Below are 16,241 nucleotides of genomic sequence, written 5' to 3' on the forward strand. Positions count from 1 at the left end.
CGCGCCGACCCCGCGTGGGGCCCGGCTCGGCGCGCGCGGAGGCGGCAGGCGGGAGGGGCCGGCCGAGGTCGGGCAGCGGCGCGGCGGGAGGCTGCGCGGCGGGCCACTGGAGACGGGCGCCGGACGGAGGAGCGCGCCTCTCGGCCTTGCCTCCGCGCCTCCGCGTTCGCAGCCGGCCGCCCCGACAGGACCCGAGGAGCAGGTGGGGCGGGAGCGCGCGGCGGGGTGGGGGGCTCCGGGCCGGCAGGGCGGGGGCGCCGGGGCCCGAGGGGCGGTTGGCGGCTCGGAGAGGGCGGCGCCGAGGCGCTGGGAGACCTGCGGCCGCGTCCAGTGGCGCTGGTGTCGCGGGCTCCCGCAGGCCTCCCTGGGGCGGCGCCGGGGGCGGGGGCGGCGCGGCCCACCTTCGGGGAGGTGGGTTTCTCCTCTCCGCTCCTGGCGGGCGCTTTAACTTTCGGAGGAGGTGCGGCGCGGTGTCTGGTTGCGGCCCCCCCGCTCTGCCAGCGCGGCCGCCCGGGCGCCCTGGGAGTGCCACCCGCGCGCCGAGGTGCTGCGTGCGCTGCGCCGCCGTCCGTCTTTTTCCTGCGGCGGGCCTCCTCACATCTCTCGTGCCTCCCTTGGCTTCTTAAATTGTTTAAGAAACCTTTTGCCAGTGGGAATGCGACGCGAAACCAAATGACTTTGCTTCCGGTCTTTGGCTGTCCTGGATCCCTTAATTCTAAATCGTGGGAATTGGGAAGGGAAGTTGGGGGGAGCACTTGCATCGAGACCTGCCCTAAACAGAGACGTGGTGTAGACCTCATCCTTGTAGATTAGATTGATGGGCTTGTAATGTCAGCTTTCTTTTAGATGTCAGGTTGTTCATTCACCCAGAGACTAAAGAGGCAGTTTGGATTTAAACTCTGAGACAATGTTTTGATACGTATCAGAGGATGATGTTCTCCTGGGATAGTAACTTACTCTATGCTCCCAGCTAGACTGTGGTTCATATTGTAGCAATATCATAGTAAAAATCGGCGCCTTTGAAATATTTCAACCAGGAAACGCTCTCTTCGGAAGCATCCCCCAAATACTTGTACTTCATTTTCACATTGACATTTATGAATCTTCTGCAAAATTTAAAGTAAGTCGTCTAAATGGCAGAAGATCAGGCGGTGCGGGACATGTAGCAACGATGGACGAAAAGCAGGGAATTGAAAATGGCAGAAGTCTAGCTTTCTCTGTTTTTATTATGCAGAACCATCCCGGTTCTATCTTATTTTGCTAACATTAATATGCATTTTTAATGCTTTCGTTTGATAATGGACTACCGGGGCTGTAAGATTAGATCTTGAAATGGAATGAATATTTTTATTTCGATTTTATAGACGATTTAGCAAGTGGTATATTATTTGTAGTATTTATTACAGATATTTCAGATTTACCAGATACAGTTTCCACCAGCAGGGCCTTTTAAAAAAGTGATATTTATATGGTGTCTTTTATTGTTTATAACACCCCTCATTTTGAAACATGTACTAGTGATTTTTATGTTATAGAATCAACTCTGCTTATTTTTTAATTTTTTTTAAAGATTTTATTTATTTATTTGACAGAGACAGACACAGTGAGAGAGGGAACACAAGCAGGGAGAGTGGGAGAGGGAGAAGCAGGCTTCCTGTGGAGCAGGGAGCCTGATGCGGGGTTTGATTCCAGGACCCTGAGATCATGACCTGCGCTGAAGGCAGACGCTCAATGACTGAGCCACCCAGATGCCCCTCAACTCTCTCTGTTTAAACCTACAAATAGGGGCGCCTGGGTGGCTCAGATGGTTGAGTGTCTGCCTTCGGCTCAGGTCATGGTCCCGGGGTCCTGGGATCGAGCCTTGCACTGGGCTCATGGCTCAGCGGGGAGCTTGCTTCTCCCTCTCCCTCTCCCTCTCCCCCTGCTCATGCTTTCTCTCTCTCTCTCTCTCTATATATATATATATATCTGTGTCTCAAATGAATAAATAAAATCTTAAAAAAAAACCCTACAAATATCTGGTTACTTAGGCTTACGTTCCCTTGTTAATTATGTATAATTAACTGTGATGCTGTTGGCTTGCTGTGTTTGTTAACCTTTATTTGTTTCTTGCTGTTTATTATTTTCTCATCTGGAGTTTGAGCAGCACTGTTTTGCTTCAGTGATATTCAGTAGAACTTTCTGCAAGGCGGGAAGTGTTTCTGCACTGTTTCAACAGGTTACCACTGGCCACGTGTGGCTTTTGAGTACTTGTATGGGGCTAGAGCAGTGGAGGAACTGATTTTTTAATTTAATGTAAATAGCCACATGTGGCTAGTAGCCACCTGTTTGGACACTGCAGCTATAAATTTAGTCCTTCAGGAAGCTTCCACTGGCTCTCTTGAATCCAGCACTTGTTACAACTATATAGTACCTACAGCTTTCTTATAGGAATCCTGTACAAGACTCTCATCTATGTGAGGACAAGGGCATGCCTATTTTCTTTCCCTTTGCTACCTAGCCTAGGACTTAGAAACACTCAGCAAATGTTTGTTGAGTGACTAAGTGAAATTCTTGAGGGCAGGTGTCTTTTATAATCTCTGTAGGGCCCAGAGCCTACTAAGTATTAAATACTGTAAATACTTGTTTAGTGATTGAACAGATGCATGTATGTAACAAATAAGTGGGTAACTGGAGATGTTACATTAGGAAATTTTTTGTTACCATCTTTTATGAAAGTATAATTAACACATAGTGTTATATTAGTTTTAGGTATACAGTAAAATGACTCAACAATTGCTATATTACTCAGTGCTCATCATGATAAGTGTATTCTTAATATTCTTTATCCTTTTCACTCACCCCCCACCTACCTCCCCTCTAGCAACCACTGGTTTGTTCCCTGTATTTAAGAGTCTGCCCTCCCTCCCTCCCTGCTTTCCTTCCTTCCTTCCTTTTTTGTTCCTTTGTTTTGTTTCTTAAATTCCACATATGATTGAAATCATATGGTATTTGTCTTTCTCTGTCTGACTTATTTCACTTAGCATTATACCCTCTAGGTGCATCCATATTGTTGCAAATGGCAAGATAGTCTTTTTTATGACTGAGTAATATTCCACACACACACACACACACACACACACACACACACACTCACACACACCCGACACCCCACATTGTCTTCATCCGTTCATCTATGGATGGACCCTTGGGTTGTTTCCATATCTTGGCTATTGTACATAATGCTGCAATAAACATAGGGTGCATATATTTTTTTGGTTTAGTGTTTTCATTTTCTTTGATTAAATACCTAGTAGTGGAATCACCAGATCATATAGTAATTCTATTTTTAATTTTTTTTTAAAGATTTTATTTATTTGACAGAGAGAGAGATAGTGAGAGCAGGAACACAAGCAAGGGGAGTGGGAGTGGGAGAAGCAGGCTTCCCGCCGAGCAGCGAGCTAGATGTGGGGCTTGATCCCAGGACCCTGGGATCATGACCTGAGCCGAAGGCAGACCCTTAACCGACTGAGCCACCCAGGCGCCCCTATTTTTAATTTTTAAAGGATACTTAGAGATATGGTTTAAATGCTTATTTTGGTTATAATACTTTCCTGGGAGTCTAATGAATATAAAGACTCATGGCATGATACAGTATGAAATTGAATGGAAGGGCCTCATGATTCCAACTTGTGTGGGTACAACTTAGATGTCCTGTTAGTTGAGTAGCTCAAAGATGCTGCCCTTGAACCATATTCCAAATAAAACCAAGAGAGTCTCTTGACCTCAGTGAGGTTCCTTAGTGAGGCCTACCAGCCCTGAACCACTTTGAAGAAGTTAGTGGGCATCTCCACTCACCACCATTCTGTGTTAGGGCATGGCCAGGAATCCTTGAAAAATCATTAGATACTAGAGCCATGTTACAAGTTGCATTTTCTGGGGTGCCTGGGTGGCTCAGTCGTTAAGCGTCTGCCTTCAGCTCGGGTCATGATCCCAGGGTCCTGGGATCGAGCCACGCATTGGGCTCCCTGCTCCGCAGGAAGCCTGCTTCTCCCTCTCCCACTCCCCCTGCTTGTGTTCCTTCTCTTGCTGTGTTTCTCTCTGTCAAATAAATAAATAAAATCTTAAAAAACCAACTACTTTTAAAAACAAGTTGCATTTTCTCAGAGCTGATTTGGGGTAATGGTGTAGGATGGGATTCCTGCATAAATCAAAATTTGGAGAATTTGATTCTACTTTGACCAAGTTTGATCAAGATCCCAGGTGTCATAGATCCTCAGATCCAGAGATTGCTTTCAGGAAGGATTCTAAAACTTGACCAGTTTTTAGAGGTGTGCAGTTTTCTTAAATGGGGCAAAAGGTAGAATGTTGAGTTTTTCATAAAAGAAAGGAAATGGGACTAGGGAACAATGCAATGAAGACACAAAATACAAAGAATGTTCAGTACATTGATCAAGTAATATTGTAGCTTCTCTGGGCTTGAAGTATCTAGCATGTGAAATGACAACGTTTATTACATCTTGTTAAGTGAATCATCTTTCCACCCTGAATCTAGGATTTGAATAAAAAATATGTGTAAGATGCTAATCTAGCTCCTGTGGTAAGTGATAGTTGTATAAGGTACAGTTCTTTAAGGATCTCCACAGCCTGCAAGGAAATGACAGGTGGTCTCAGGATCACTTTCTTTTTTTTTTTTTTTTTTTAAAGATTTTATTTATTTATTTGAGAGAGAGAGAATGAGAGAGAGCAAGTACATGAGAGGGGGGAGGGTCAGAGGGAGAAGCAGACTCCCTGCTGAGCAGGGAGCCCGATGTGGGACTCGATCCAGGGACTCCAGGATCATGACCTGAGCCGAAGGCAGTCGCCCAACCAACTGAGCCACCCAGGCGCCCTCTCAGGATCACTTTCAAAAAACATTTTTGGATGAGAAACTCTAGGGTGTGTGTTACTTTTTGGAATTGAAGTATTTGAGGAAGATCACCTTGCTGTGTGATACCAGTTCCTTGTTATTTTCCTGTTTATGTGGCAGAGTTACTGTCAAAATGATTCAAAGTATTGGGTGGCAAGTAACTTGAGCATCCAAGAGAACTTGAATACCTTTAACATAGTTAACACTGGATTAGGTTCTTTAATATAGAATATCCACACATCCATATAAGCATGCACTTTATGAAAAAAAAAAAAGAAATCACCTTACTCTTTACCAGTTCCTGCTAGTCTTCAGAAAACATATGAATCAAGTTGGAAAGGAACCAGTTAGCTCAGAGGGGTGACTGTTTCTTTGGAGCAGGATGGTGATGGTGGAGTAAAGATGGGTAAGTTAGATATAGGACTGGTTAACGAAGTATAATAGAACACACATTGAGTAATATCCTTACTCTACCATGACCTGGTAGAGTAAGCTATGAGTTAACTATCTTGATTTATTCTTTCTATTAAAATGGTCAAAAATCATTTTTATTTAGTTTTTTAATATAGTTTTTTGCTTATATTTAAAACAGATAGGGAGATTCATAATATTTCAGACTTTAAAGATTTGATACAAAAGAAACTGGATGCTTTTTTACCTTTATAGTTCAGTTTTACTAACATTTTCTCTGCCTTCTATGCCATTTCCAAACGAGCTAGGCTGCAGTAGCAGTCCAGTTTATAGCACATTTATTCTAAGCTCTCATGTTTTCTGGGAAAAAGAGGTAATATAAGTGACGTGGTTTACAAGGCATGGCCTTCCAACTTCTGCTAGGATAGACTGAATAGGTCTTGTACGTTGATAAGAAGTGAATAACGCCAATAAGCTCTTAGATCCATATTTGTATAAATGTTGTGATTGATTTTCAGTGAAGTGTTCTGGGATTTCAGAAAATAATAAGAACATTCTAAAGTATATGATTTTCATGTGATGAGCATATGACATGAGCTATTACTGGATGATAGATAATATAACCTGTGTCAGATCCTATGATAGATAGAGATATATCCGTAAGGGATATTATGTCCCTTTGTTACTGTGAGTAAAGAGAAGATCTCCCATTTAGATTAACTCAGCATTTTAAAAAATTTTCACCTATTGGGAAATACATAGCTTTTTATTACTCCCGGGCTTTGTCTAAAAAGATTACATGTCTGTAAGAGACTTATGAAGCAACATATATTCTTCAACAACAGTTTGCTAAAAGGAAGTTTTATTTTCCTCTTCCTCTCTAAAAGAGATTCTTGAAGGTTGAAGTTTACAATGTCAGTGGGTTGGGGTGCCTGGCTGGCTCAGTCGGAGGAACATGAAACAGTTGATCTCGGGGTTGTAAGTTTGAGTCCCATGTTGGGTATAGAAATTACTTTAAAACATAAAATCTTAAAAAAAATGTCAGTAGGTTATATATTAAAAGAAAATAGGCTTTTTTATTGTGATTGAAGGCAATCATTCTAAGCTGCATACAAATATAATAGATATGCTTTTTTCTCCCTCTCATTAAAGGTGGCTTTCTAGAAGATGACCATAGAGGACCTTCCAGATTTTCCAGTAGAAGGAAATTGTTTGATTGGAAGATACCCGTTTTTATTTCCAGGTTCTGAGACACCAGTTGTTTTTTCCATTTCTGCGGCACCAATGCCTTCGGACTGCGGTACGTCGAGTAGCTGATAAAGGCCTGGAGACTTGACTTCTGTCTTATGCCCTTTTTGCATTCATAATTTTTCCTAAAACCCTTTGGCATGATTTTCATAAAATTGCTAGTTTTCCTTTTTCAAAAATACAATTGCTTATTGCTTTTTTCCTGCCTCTTAAGCTAAATGCTTTATTTTGCTGTCAGCATTTTTATTATGTAAAAATGTTCATTTTAAGCACCATGATGGATTTAGAGGATCTTATTTTTAGAATGCAGTGGTGCTTAGACATCTAGCATTCTCTTGCTATTGATGTATTTATTTTGGTTAAATATACTGACTTGCTTAAAAAGCCATGTATTAAGACAAAACAAAATATTATGAGCTAGCCATCTCTAAGGGCCCTGCTGTCTCTGAAGTGCTAGGATCTAATTCACCAAATAATCACTACTGAAATGATCCAAATTTGGGGGACAGTGTAACAAGTTATGTGTTTCAGTACGTAAGCAAGCCTAATTTGGATCCTCTCTCAGTTGTCTTCCATTGTAATTATAAGGTATACACAAATATAGTAAAACTTAAAAAAAAAAAAAAAAGCCATGTACTTAGGTAGAGAGTGTGAGACCTTTCCCTGGAATGTGAAGTGGGATTGGTTCATATTTAAATCGGTTCACTTAAATCTCCTTTGTAAAATGTAAATTTATATATATTCTAGTTTTTACCTATTTAGGCTTATTTCTCTAGAACTATATTTTATCAGATCATTGCTAAAGGAATAAAAGAAAACCAGGAGATAAATTTAATAGATTTATTACATTTCTAGTTTAGTTAGAATTTTTCAAGTAAAGTATTGGGTCATCATTTCAAATTGTCTTCGGAGGCAGAGATCATGCAATTTCTGTTATTTTTTATGTTATTTTTTCTTCAGAAATGCAATTTTTAAATATTAGTAGATATGAAATTGTTAGGTGGGGAATTTATCTCTTTAGTCATATCCATTCTAATAATTACTCAGCTCCAAGTTCAGATTCTAGAGCAGCTTGCCTTGCAGTGATCAGAAATATTCCATAAAACCTGTGCTTGGATCCTGGGAGTTATTTGCAGCTTTTATAAAACGTGGGCTGGGTTTATTTTCAGATATAACAGAATCAATTATGGGGGAAAAACCTTAACTAAAGCACTTTGTGCCTTGCTTATGGCACTTCCTTCATTCTATCCTGAGTCATAATTGTCTTATTTCCTTTCCTAGGCTATAGCTCTTTGGGAGGGAGTAACAAACCATGCTTTGTTTTTGTTTATCTTCTCAGGGCTAATGTAGGGCTAGTGATTTGTTGATTAGTTGCTCAGTCAGTGTTTGTTGAATAAATACATTGAATGTAAGGTGATAATGGCCATTGACCCCTTTGTATAACTGAAATTAAACATTGCCTATATGCTTAGAATTATACATTCTTAGAATCTGAATGGACCTGTAGGTCAACTTTCCCTACTCCCTTCTTAGTATAGAAATTCTATTTTCAGGATCTTTGATGAATAACCACTCAGCCATTTGGATAACTTCAGTAGTGGGAAACTAGTGGAACAGTCCATTTCATGGTTAAAAAGTTTTAGTTGTGATAAAGTTGTTTTTGTATATAGACTCAAATTATGTCTCCTTGAAACTTTGGCCAACCGATACTAGTTTTTGATGTGTGGAACATACGTCTTTATACGATAGGCTTCAAATATTTGGAGATAATTTGAATATTTTTATTTAGCCCGTAGTTCCTTAGGCTACATGTTTCTGGTTCCTTCGTCAGTCCCTCAGTGTCAGGATTTCTAGACCCTTTTCATCCTAGTTGTTTCTTTCTTTGTACAGTGTAGTCAGTGTCCCCTTGAACAGTGGCATCCTGAATTGTATTTATTATTTATTGAGGGCCTGTTATGTGCCAGATACTGTCCTAATTGCTGGGGATAGCACAGTGACTGAGATAGACATTCTAATGGGGAAAGACAATAAACAAATTAATAAACAAAACATAAATATTATAGATTATAATGAATTTTGTGGAGAAAAGAAACAGGGTGCTGTGACAGGATAACGGGGCAGAGTGTTTATTGTAGGTGGGGTGGTCATCTGGAGTCAGAAGAAGCTGGTCACAAGAAGAGCCTGGAGAGAAGTATTCCAGGCAGAAGAATAGGAAGTTAAAGACACAGAGTTGGGGAAAAAACTTTGGTACATCCTAAGAATTAAAGGAAGGCCATTGTGGATGAGAAGCAAAGTGGTTGAGGGGCAGAACGACAGGAGAGGATGTTGGAGAGAAAGGCAGGGGGCAGATCACGCGGGATCATTTAGGCCTTGGTAAGGAATTTGTATTTTATGTGGAGTGTAATGAGAGCCATTGAATGTGAGACTGAGAATGAGATTAAAAAAAGAAACAAAGAAAAACCAACTGCACAAACCAGAGCTTAGACATGCAGGTCAGTGTTGATTCTCCAGGTGGTTACCCTGCAAGGCAATATAAAGATTTTTGGAATCCAGTGTACACAGAATGCATATCACATATGTTATAAACCCCATGATGCATTATTATTTTTCCTTAAAGAGTGAGTTACCTCTTAAAGGGATTTAAGTAATAGTAACATATCTTATTTGCCCAAGTAGTTACCATTTCCAGTGTTCTTTATTCTGTTGTGCAGGTCTGGATGTCCAGTCAATACCATTTTCCTTCTGCCCGAAGGGCTTCCTTGAACATTTCATGTGGTGCAGATCTGCTGGTGAGGAATGCCTGCAGCTTTTAGATGTCTAGGAACATCTTTATGTTGCCTTCTCTTTTGAGAAATAGGTTTGCTGAGTATAGAATTCTAGGTTAACAGTTTTTTTCTTTCAGTGCTTAAAGATATTGCTCCATTGTCTTTTTACTTGCATTGTTTCTGATAGGAAATGTGCTGTGATTGTTTCCCTGAATGTAATGCCTCTCCCCCCGCCTCCCACCTCGGCTGCTTTTAAGATTTTCTCTTTATCATTGGTTTTGAGCAATTTTCCTATGATGTGTCTTGGTGTAATTTTCTTTATATTCTTCTGCGTGGGGTCTGTGAAGCTTCTTGGACCTGTTGGTTTCAGTTTTCATCGAATTTGGGAGATCATTATATCTTCAAATATTTTTTTCTGCCCCTTGGCCCTTTCAGACACTCCAGTTCCTAGAAGTTGTCCCACAGCTCGCTGATGCTTTCTTCATATTTAAAAAATTCTTTTTGTGTTTTATCTTGGATAGTTTCTGTTGCTGTGTCTTCAAGATCATTAATCTTTTCGTCTGTGATGTCTGATCAGCTGATGATCTCATCCAGTGTAGTTTTCATTGCAGCTATTGTTTTCATCTCTCAAGTTCAGTTTGGGTCTTTTTCATATCATCCATGTCTTTACTTAACCTTTTGAACATTTGAAATACAGTTATAATGGCTGTTTTAATATTCTTTTCTGTTAATTATAATTTTATGTCAACTCTAGGTCTATTTCAGTTGATTATCCCTGATTATGGGTCATGTTTTCCCCTTTCTTTGCATTCCTGGCAATCTGTGATTGGATGCCAGACATCATGAATTTACCTGTTGGGTGCTGGATATTTTTCTATTCCTGTAAGTATTCTTGAATTTTGTTATGGGATGCAGTTAAGTTCCTTGGAAATAGTTTGGCCCTTTCAGGTCTTGTTTTATGATTTATTAGGTGGTTCTGGAGCAGTGCTAATCTGGGGCTAATTATTCCTCACTATTCAGTATTCTACCCAGTGCTCTGTGAATTTTTTTCCTAGTCTTTTTGATGGGAACAGGCACTATTTTATTTCTTTTTTATTTTATTTATTTATTTTTAATTTAAATTCAATTTAATTAACATATAGTGTATTATTAGTTTCAGAGGTAGAATTTAGTGATTCATCACTTGCATATAACACCCATTGTTCATTCCATTAGGTGCCCTCCTTAAAGCCCATCACCCAGTAACCCCATCCTCCCACTCATCTCCCCTCCAGCAACCCTCAGTTTGTTTCCTATAGTAAAGAGTCTCTCTTACGGTTTGTCTCCCTCTCTGTTTTTTTTTTTTTTTTAAAGATTTTATTTACTTATTTGACAGAGAGAGACACAGCGAGAAAGGGAACACAGGCAGGGGGAGTGGGAGAAGGAGAAACAGTCTCCGCAGGGAGCCTGATGTGGGGCTCGATCCCAGGACACTGGGATCGTGACCTGAGCTGAAGGCAGATGCTTAATGACTGAGCCACCCAGGCGCCCCTCCCTCTCTGTTTTTGTCTTGTTTTTCCTTCCCTTCCCCTATGTTCATCTATTTTGTTTATTAAATTGTACATATGAGTGAAATCATATGATATGACTTAATTCACTTAGCATAATACCATCTAGTTCCATCCATGTCATTGCAAATGGCAAGATTTCATTCTTTTTCATGGCTGAGTAATAGTCCATATTTTGTGTGTGTGTGTGTGTGTGTGTGTGTGTGTATGCATGCCACATCTTCTTTATCCATTCATCTGAACAGGTACTATTTTAGGCCCTTTACGAGCACTGGGCTCTAATCTTTTTAATCCTTTACGATGGTTCTTTCTCTTACCTCAGGTTTTCCTCACAAGCATATGTAAAATAAGAAGACCCTTCATAGATCTTTGGGATTCTCTTGCTGTGTATCTCTCTCCTCTCTGATACTCTTTCCTGTGAACTCTAGCTCCCTGGATTTCCTTGGCTCTCAGTGTTGTCTCCTCAACTCAGGGAGTCTTCTGTGCTTCTCTTGGTTTCCCTCTCTCTGCACTGAGACCTGGAAACTGTCAAGGCAGATATCTGAGGCAATTGTAAGACCCACCTTATTTGTATCCTGTTGTGATCACTGTCTTTCATTGCCTTGATGTTCAGTGTCCTTGAAAACTGCATTTCATCCATTTCCTTTGTTTTTTTTGTTTCAGGTGGAAGGGTAAATCTGGTCCTCATTACTCCATCCTGACATGAAGTGGGACAGTTCCTCCCCAACCCCCCCGCTTTCTTTTGATTAAAGCTTTTTTTTCCCCCCCCGTATAGAAGCTTAAACTTTGGATTTAGTTAGATTTGTTAATATGTAGTATAGCGTCGAGATTAAGATTACAGATCAGTCTGGTTTTTAATCCTGACTCAACCACTTACCAGTTGCATGATTTTAAGAAAATTATTTATTTTCTCTGTCCCTTCTCTGTTCCCTTTATTTCCTCTATGATAAAATGAGAACAATAATAGTACCTACCTCATATGGTCATTATGAGGATTAAACTAGGCAATAAAGTGCATAGAACAGTCCCTGGCATCTATTAAGTACTTAGTAAGTGTAACATATTGTCATTATTATTTAAATGAGCTGTCTGCTGTTTGCCATCACCTCAGTATATAATTACTGAAGCCTTGTTATATGCTTTATTATTTATTGGGCTACTGACCCCTCTCCCTACACAGGTCATTGTTGTTTTTTTTTAGTTCAAGTGTTCTTGCTTATTTATCTTATATTTACTTTCTAGATCTTTGCTACTCAAAGTGTGATCCTTAGTCTGGTAGCATTGGCATCACTGGGAGCCTGTTAGAAACTCAATTCCAGGGCTCCTGGGTGGCTCAGTCAGTTAAGTGTCTGACTTTTGCTCAGGTCATGATCTCAGGGTCCTGGGATCAAGCCCCACATTGGACTCCTTGCTCAGCATGGAGCCTGCTTCTCCTTCTCCCTTTGCCTCTGTGATCTCTTTCACTCTCACTCTCTCTCAAATAAATAAAATCTTAAAAAAAAAAAAAGAAAGAAGAAGAAGAATAAGCTCAGTTCCAGACCCCTCCTGAGATTTACTGGCTCAGAATTAACATTGTACCAAGATCCCTAGGTGATTTCTATCTACGTTAAGGTTTGAGAAGCTCTGCTACTGATGAACCATAGAGTAATTCTGTATCTCCTCTCACAAATAAATCCTGGTGAGATTTTGATTAGAATTGAAATTATTTTAAATAATTATTTTCGGTAAAATTGACAGCTTTAGATATTTTTTAGTTCCGCGACATGATGTATCTCACTCCATTTAAGTCACTCTCCTCTTCCAGTTTTCTTTCTTTCTTTTTTTTTTTTTTTTAAAGATTTTATTTATTTATTTGATAGAGAGAGTGAGAGAGCACAAGCAGGGAAACAGTAGAGGGAGAGGGAGAAGCAGGCTCCCCGCCAAGCAGGGAGCCTGATGCGGGGCTCAATCCCAGGACCCTGGGATCATGACCTGAGCCGAAGGCAGATGCTTAACCATCTGAGCCACCCAGGTGCCCCCCAGTTTTCTATAAATAAGCCTTACACATTCATTGGCATGTTTGTTACTTTATTGATACTGTGTGTGGGATGCTTTTCCCATAGTTTTTCATTTTTTTAAAATAGGAAATCATATAAAAATGCACAAAATATAGTAGTAGCAAACATATATGATCACACATATCTACTATCAGAAAGAATAAATATTAGCATTTTGTCATTTTCCCTTTAGCTCTTGTTTTTTGGTTACAAGAAAACCTTAAAGTTGAAATTCCTTCTGTTTTCTTTTGGTCCTATTCCCCTTGCTCTCCAGAGGCAACCATTATCTGATATTTAGTATGAATATTCCAGACCATATTATCATATATTTACTATATAAATGAGCATACTTAAATGATATGTAGTAGTGTTTTGTGTATTTGTAGTTTTATGTAAATGATAGAAATTGCATATTATTCTGCAGCATAATTTATCAATCAGTATTGTTTTTTGAGACCTAGCCTTATCAACTCACGATTTAGATATCTAATTCATTTCTTTAGTTGTTAAAAAGCAAAAAATAGAATATGCCAATTCTGTCCACTTCTTTATGGAGAGATGTTTCAGCCCAGCTGTTTTGCCATTATAATTAATGTTAGAATAAGAATTCTTGAACGTGTCTCCTGTGGACACATGCAGAAGAGTCTCTAGGTATATATTTAGAAATTCCTCCACTATCAATGCCCAATGCTTAAAAAGAACTGATCCATAAATATTTATTGAATAGATAATCAGTTAGACACCCCCACCCTATCTAGTCAACTGCTACCTATAGGAAACTTACCCAAATCTATGTTCAAGAAACCATGCAAGGTGCTTCTCTCCGTTGGATACCAGTTCTTTTCTGAGTCTTCCTTTCTGAACCTAGAGGGCCATTCTGTTGTCTAAGATTTTAGATAGTATCTCATTCTAGTTTTAGTTTTTCTGATTCTCTCCTAATGGACTGCTGCTCTCCTTTTATACACATCCTTGGTTTTGTGCTTTCCCACTCACCTTTTAGTTATCCTGATTCTAAAAATATGAATTATGTGTACATAGTATAATTTTGGAAAATATATAAAAATGCAAAGGGCATTAAAAAAACCATGAATCCTGCTACTCGTGTATGCTGTTAAAAGCTGACTTCAATAGTGAATTCTTTTACAGAGGCAGCACAATAGAGGAAGGAAGATAGACTTTGGATACAGATCTGGTTTTCTACCCCAGATGTGCCTTACTTACTAGCTGTGTGACTTGGAGCAAGTATTATTTAGTCTGAGCTTTGGTTTCTTTACCTGCAAAATGAGAATAATAGTACCCCCAAGTAGGGTGTTTGTGAGGACTTGTAAGGTGTTTGGTTAGTTGTAAGTACTCCGCAAATGTTGGTTCTCTAATGCTTTCCTTCTTTAGACGTTTCTGGTTTTTTCGATTCCTTGTCCCCCCACTTTTGTGGGATTGTTTGAGATAGTAGAATCTGATTTTCTTCCATTCTCTTCTCTAGCCATAGGCTGACCAAAGTTTTCCATGAATCTTAGAGAAATTTTAAGAGATATTTAGATCATGTTCAATTTTGCTAGTATTCCATGTTTTTACTAATACATATTCCCAAATCACCTAGTCACTCTGGTCCAAGGTTTCACTTCTGCATCACCAGATATTGGTCCCTTATCATTGGCGTGGCAGTTTTCATGCCTCTGCAGCGGGTAGAGAGTAATGTCTGTCTCTTACAGAAAATTAGGTAAATACAGAGAAGTAAAAAGAATATATAAAATTGCACAGCAGTTGATATTTTGGCATTTTCCCCCTTTTATGTGTGTTTTCATTATAGATGTGAATCTCCTGTTCATGATATATTTATGTTGTGAGAGCTGAAAATATTGATAAAATTTGATAGATTTTCTGTGCCTTAGAAGTAGTTGTTGGAAAGTTCAAGGTTTGAGATGGGTGCGCTCACATTTTTTGTTCTGTCTGTAATAAAATGTGGTATGATGCACAGAAACCTTGTTCCCACAACAATTCAGGAATGCTGCATACTTTTTGGCTCTCTTGACTTGGGTTATGAAAATTGTTTAACGTAAACCTACTTCTCCTAGCATCTAAAAATATCTGTATCATTTGAGCCCAGGTCTTATTGTTTATTATTTTCAATATATTTATTTGGCACTTTTAATAAGTTTAATTTACACTTTTTTTTTTTTTTAAATTTCAAACAGAGTTTTCTTTCTTTGATCCTAATGATACATCATGCCAGGAAATTCTCTTTGATCCTAAAACTTCTGTATCAGAATTATTTGCCATTTTAAGGCAGTGGGTTCCTCAGGTCCAGCAAAACATTGACATTATTGGAAATGAGGTAAGGAATTCTTCCATTTTACATTTTGCATTGTTAGGATTGTTAATTGTATAGATGCCCCCCCACCCCCACCCAGCAAACCCCACTATCTGAATGGAAAGGTGGTGATAAATGAAAAACCTTTTAAAGATTCTGGTGTTTGTTCTTTGTATCTCCAGGCTTTGCATGGGGCAGTTGAGTTAGTATTGTACATTCTTTCCATTGTTCCCTCATGCTCCTCACTTGCTTATGCCTGGAGTTCTGATGTTAGAGACTCGGTGACAGTGGCATTTTCCATACTTCCTTTCTTTGTACACATTAATTTTGTAGACTTTAAAAAATACATTTCATGAGGAAATTTGATTACCAACATGTTTTATCCATACTTTGGGGTGGTCTGGTAAAGATGTAGGCTTAAATATAGTTTTCAAAAATATTTGATTTTTTGAAGGAGGGAAGAAAGAATAACTGGGTTTTTTGACCTGCATATCGTCATGTGGTTAAGAAGAGAGAGCTTATATATTTTTTCAAGTACCATTATAACCATTAGAAAGAAAATTCTGCTTATCCTTTGAGAGGCTAAGAGACATATTTGGAGTGCCAGATTACCTTGGAATAGTCTTTAAGAATTTCCTTCAGTCTGGTGACAAATTATTTTCATTATTGCTATTGGATGCAGAATTTAAAATTTATCCTTAAGAGAAGCCAGTTCTAGCTACTCATTTTATTGAGAACTAATTCTGATAGGATGGACTAACTTGGTTCTCAGCGTGGGTTTGAAATCATCATGAGTTTTCAGTCATCATGTTGTCATATCTTCCTTGGTTTCCTCAGATTCTTAAGAGAGGCTGCAATGTGAATGACAGAGATGGATTGACAGATATGACTCTTTTACATTACACTTGCAAATCTGGAGCTCATGGTATTGGTAAGTGTGTGGCAAATCTGCTGGTGGCTTAAGACATCTGTATTTGTGTTTGTATAAGCTATGTTATGCAACCAGAGTCCCTGGGAGGGCACCTAGCTGATGATAAT

The 16,241-nt window shown here is 39.3% G+C and overlaps 1 protein-coding gene across 5 annotated transcripts in view; it reads left to right on the forward strand.

The window, feature by feature from the left end:
* CLIP4 (CAP-Gly domain containing linker protein family member 4) overlaps nt 1-16,241 on the forward strand; it is a 96,677-nt gene that overhangs the window by 18,321 nt on the left and 62,115 nt on the right. For 4 of the 5 annotated variants that reach the window (XM_078056139.1, XM_036113263.2, XM_078056140.1 and 1 more), the window contains exons 1-4: nt 58-202; nt 6,452-6,599; nt 15,088-15,227; nt 16,041-16,134. In XM_078056139.1, the coding sequence (XP_077912265.1) occupies nt 6,467-6,599; nt 15,088-15,227; nt 16,041-16,134 (367 nt within the window). In that variant the 5' untranslated portion in view covers nt 58-202; nt 6,452-6,466. Of the gene's footprint in view, nt 1-57; nt 203-6,451; nt 6,600-15,087; nt 15,228-16,040; nt 16,135-16,241 lie in introns of those variants that run through there. The other variant, XM_078056138.1, reaches the window with a different exon arrangement.

Source organism: Halichoerus grypus, chromosome 10 (assembly GCF_964656455.1).
Source record: "Halichoerus grypus chromosome 10, mHalGry1.hap1.1, whole genome shotgun sequence".
In the NCBI taxonomy this organism is placed as follows: domain Eukaryota; kingdom Metazoa; phylum Chordata; class Mammalia; order Carnivora; family Phocidae; genus Halichoerus; species Halichoerus grypus.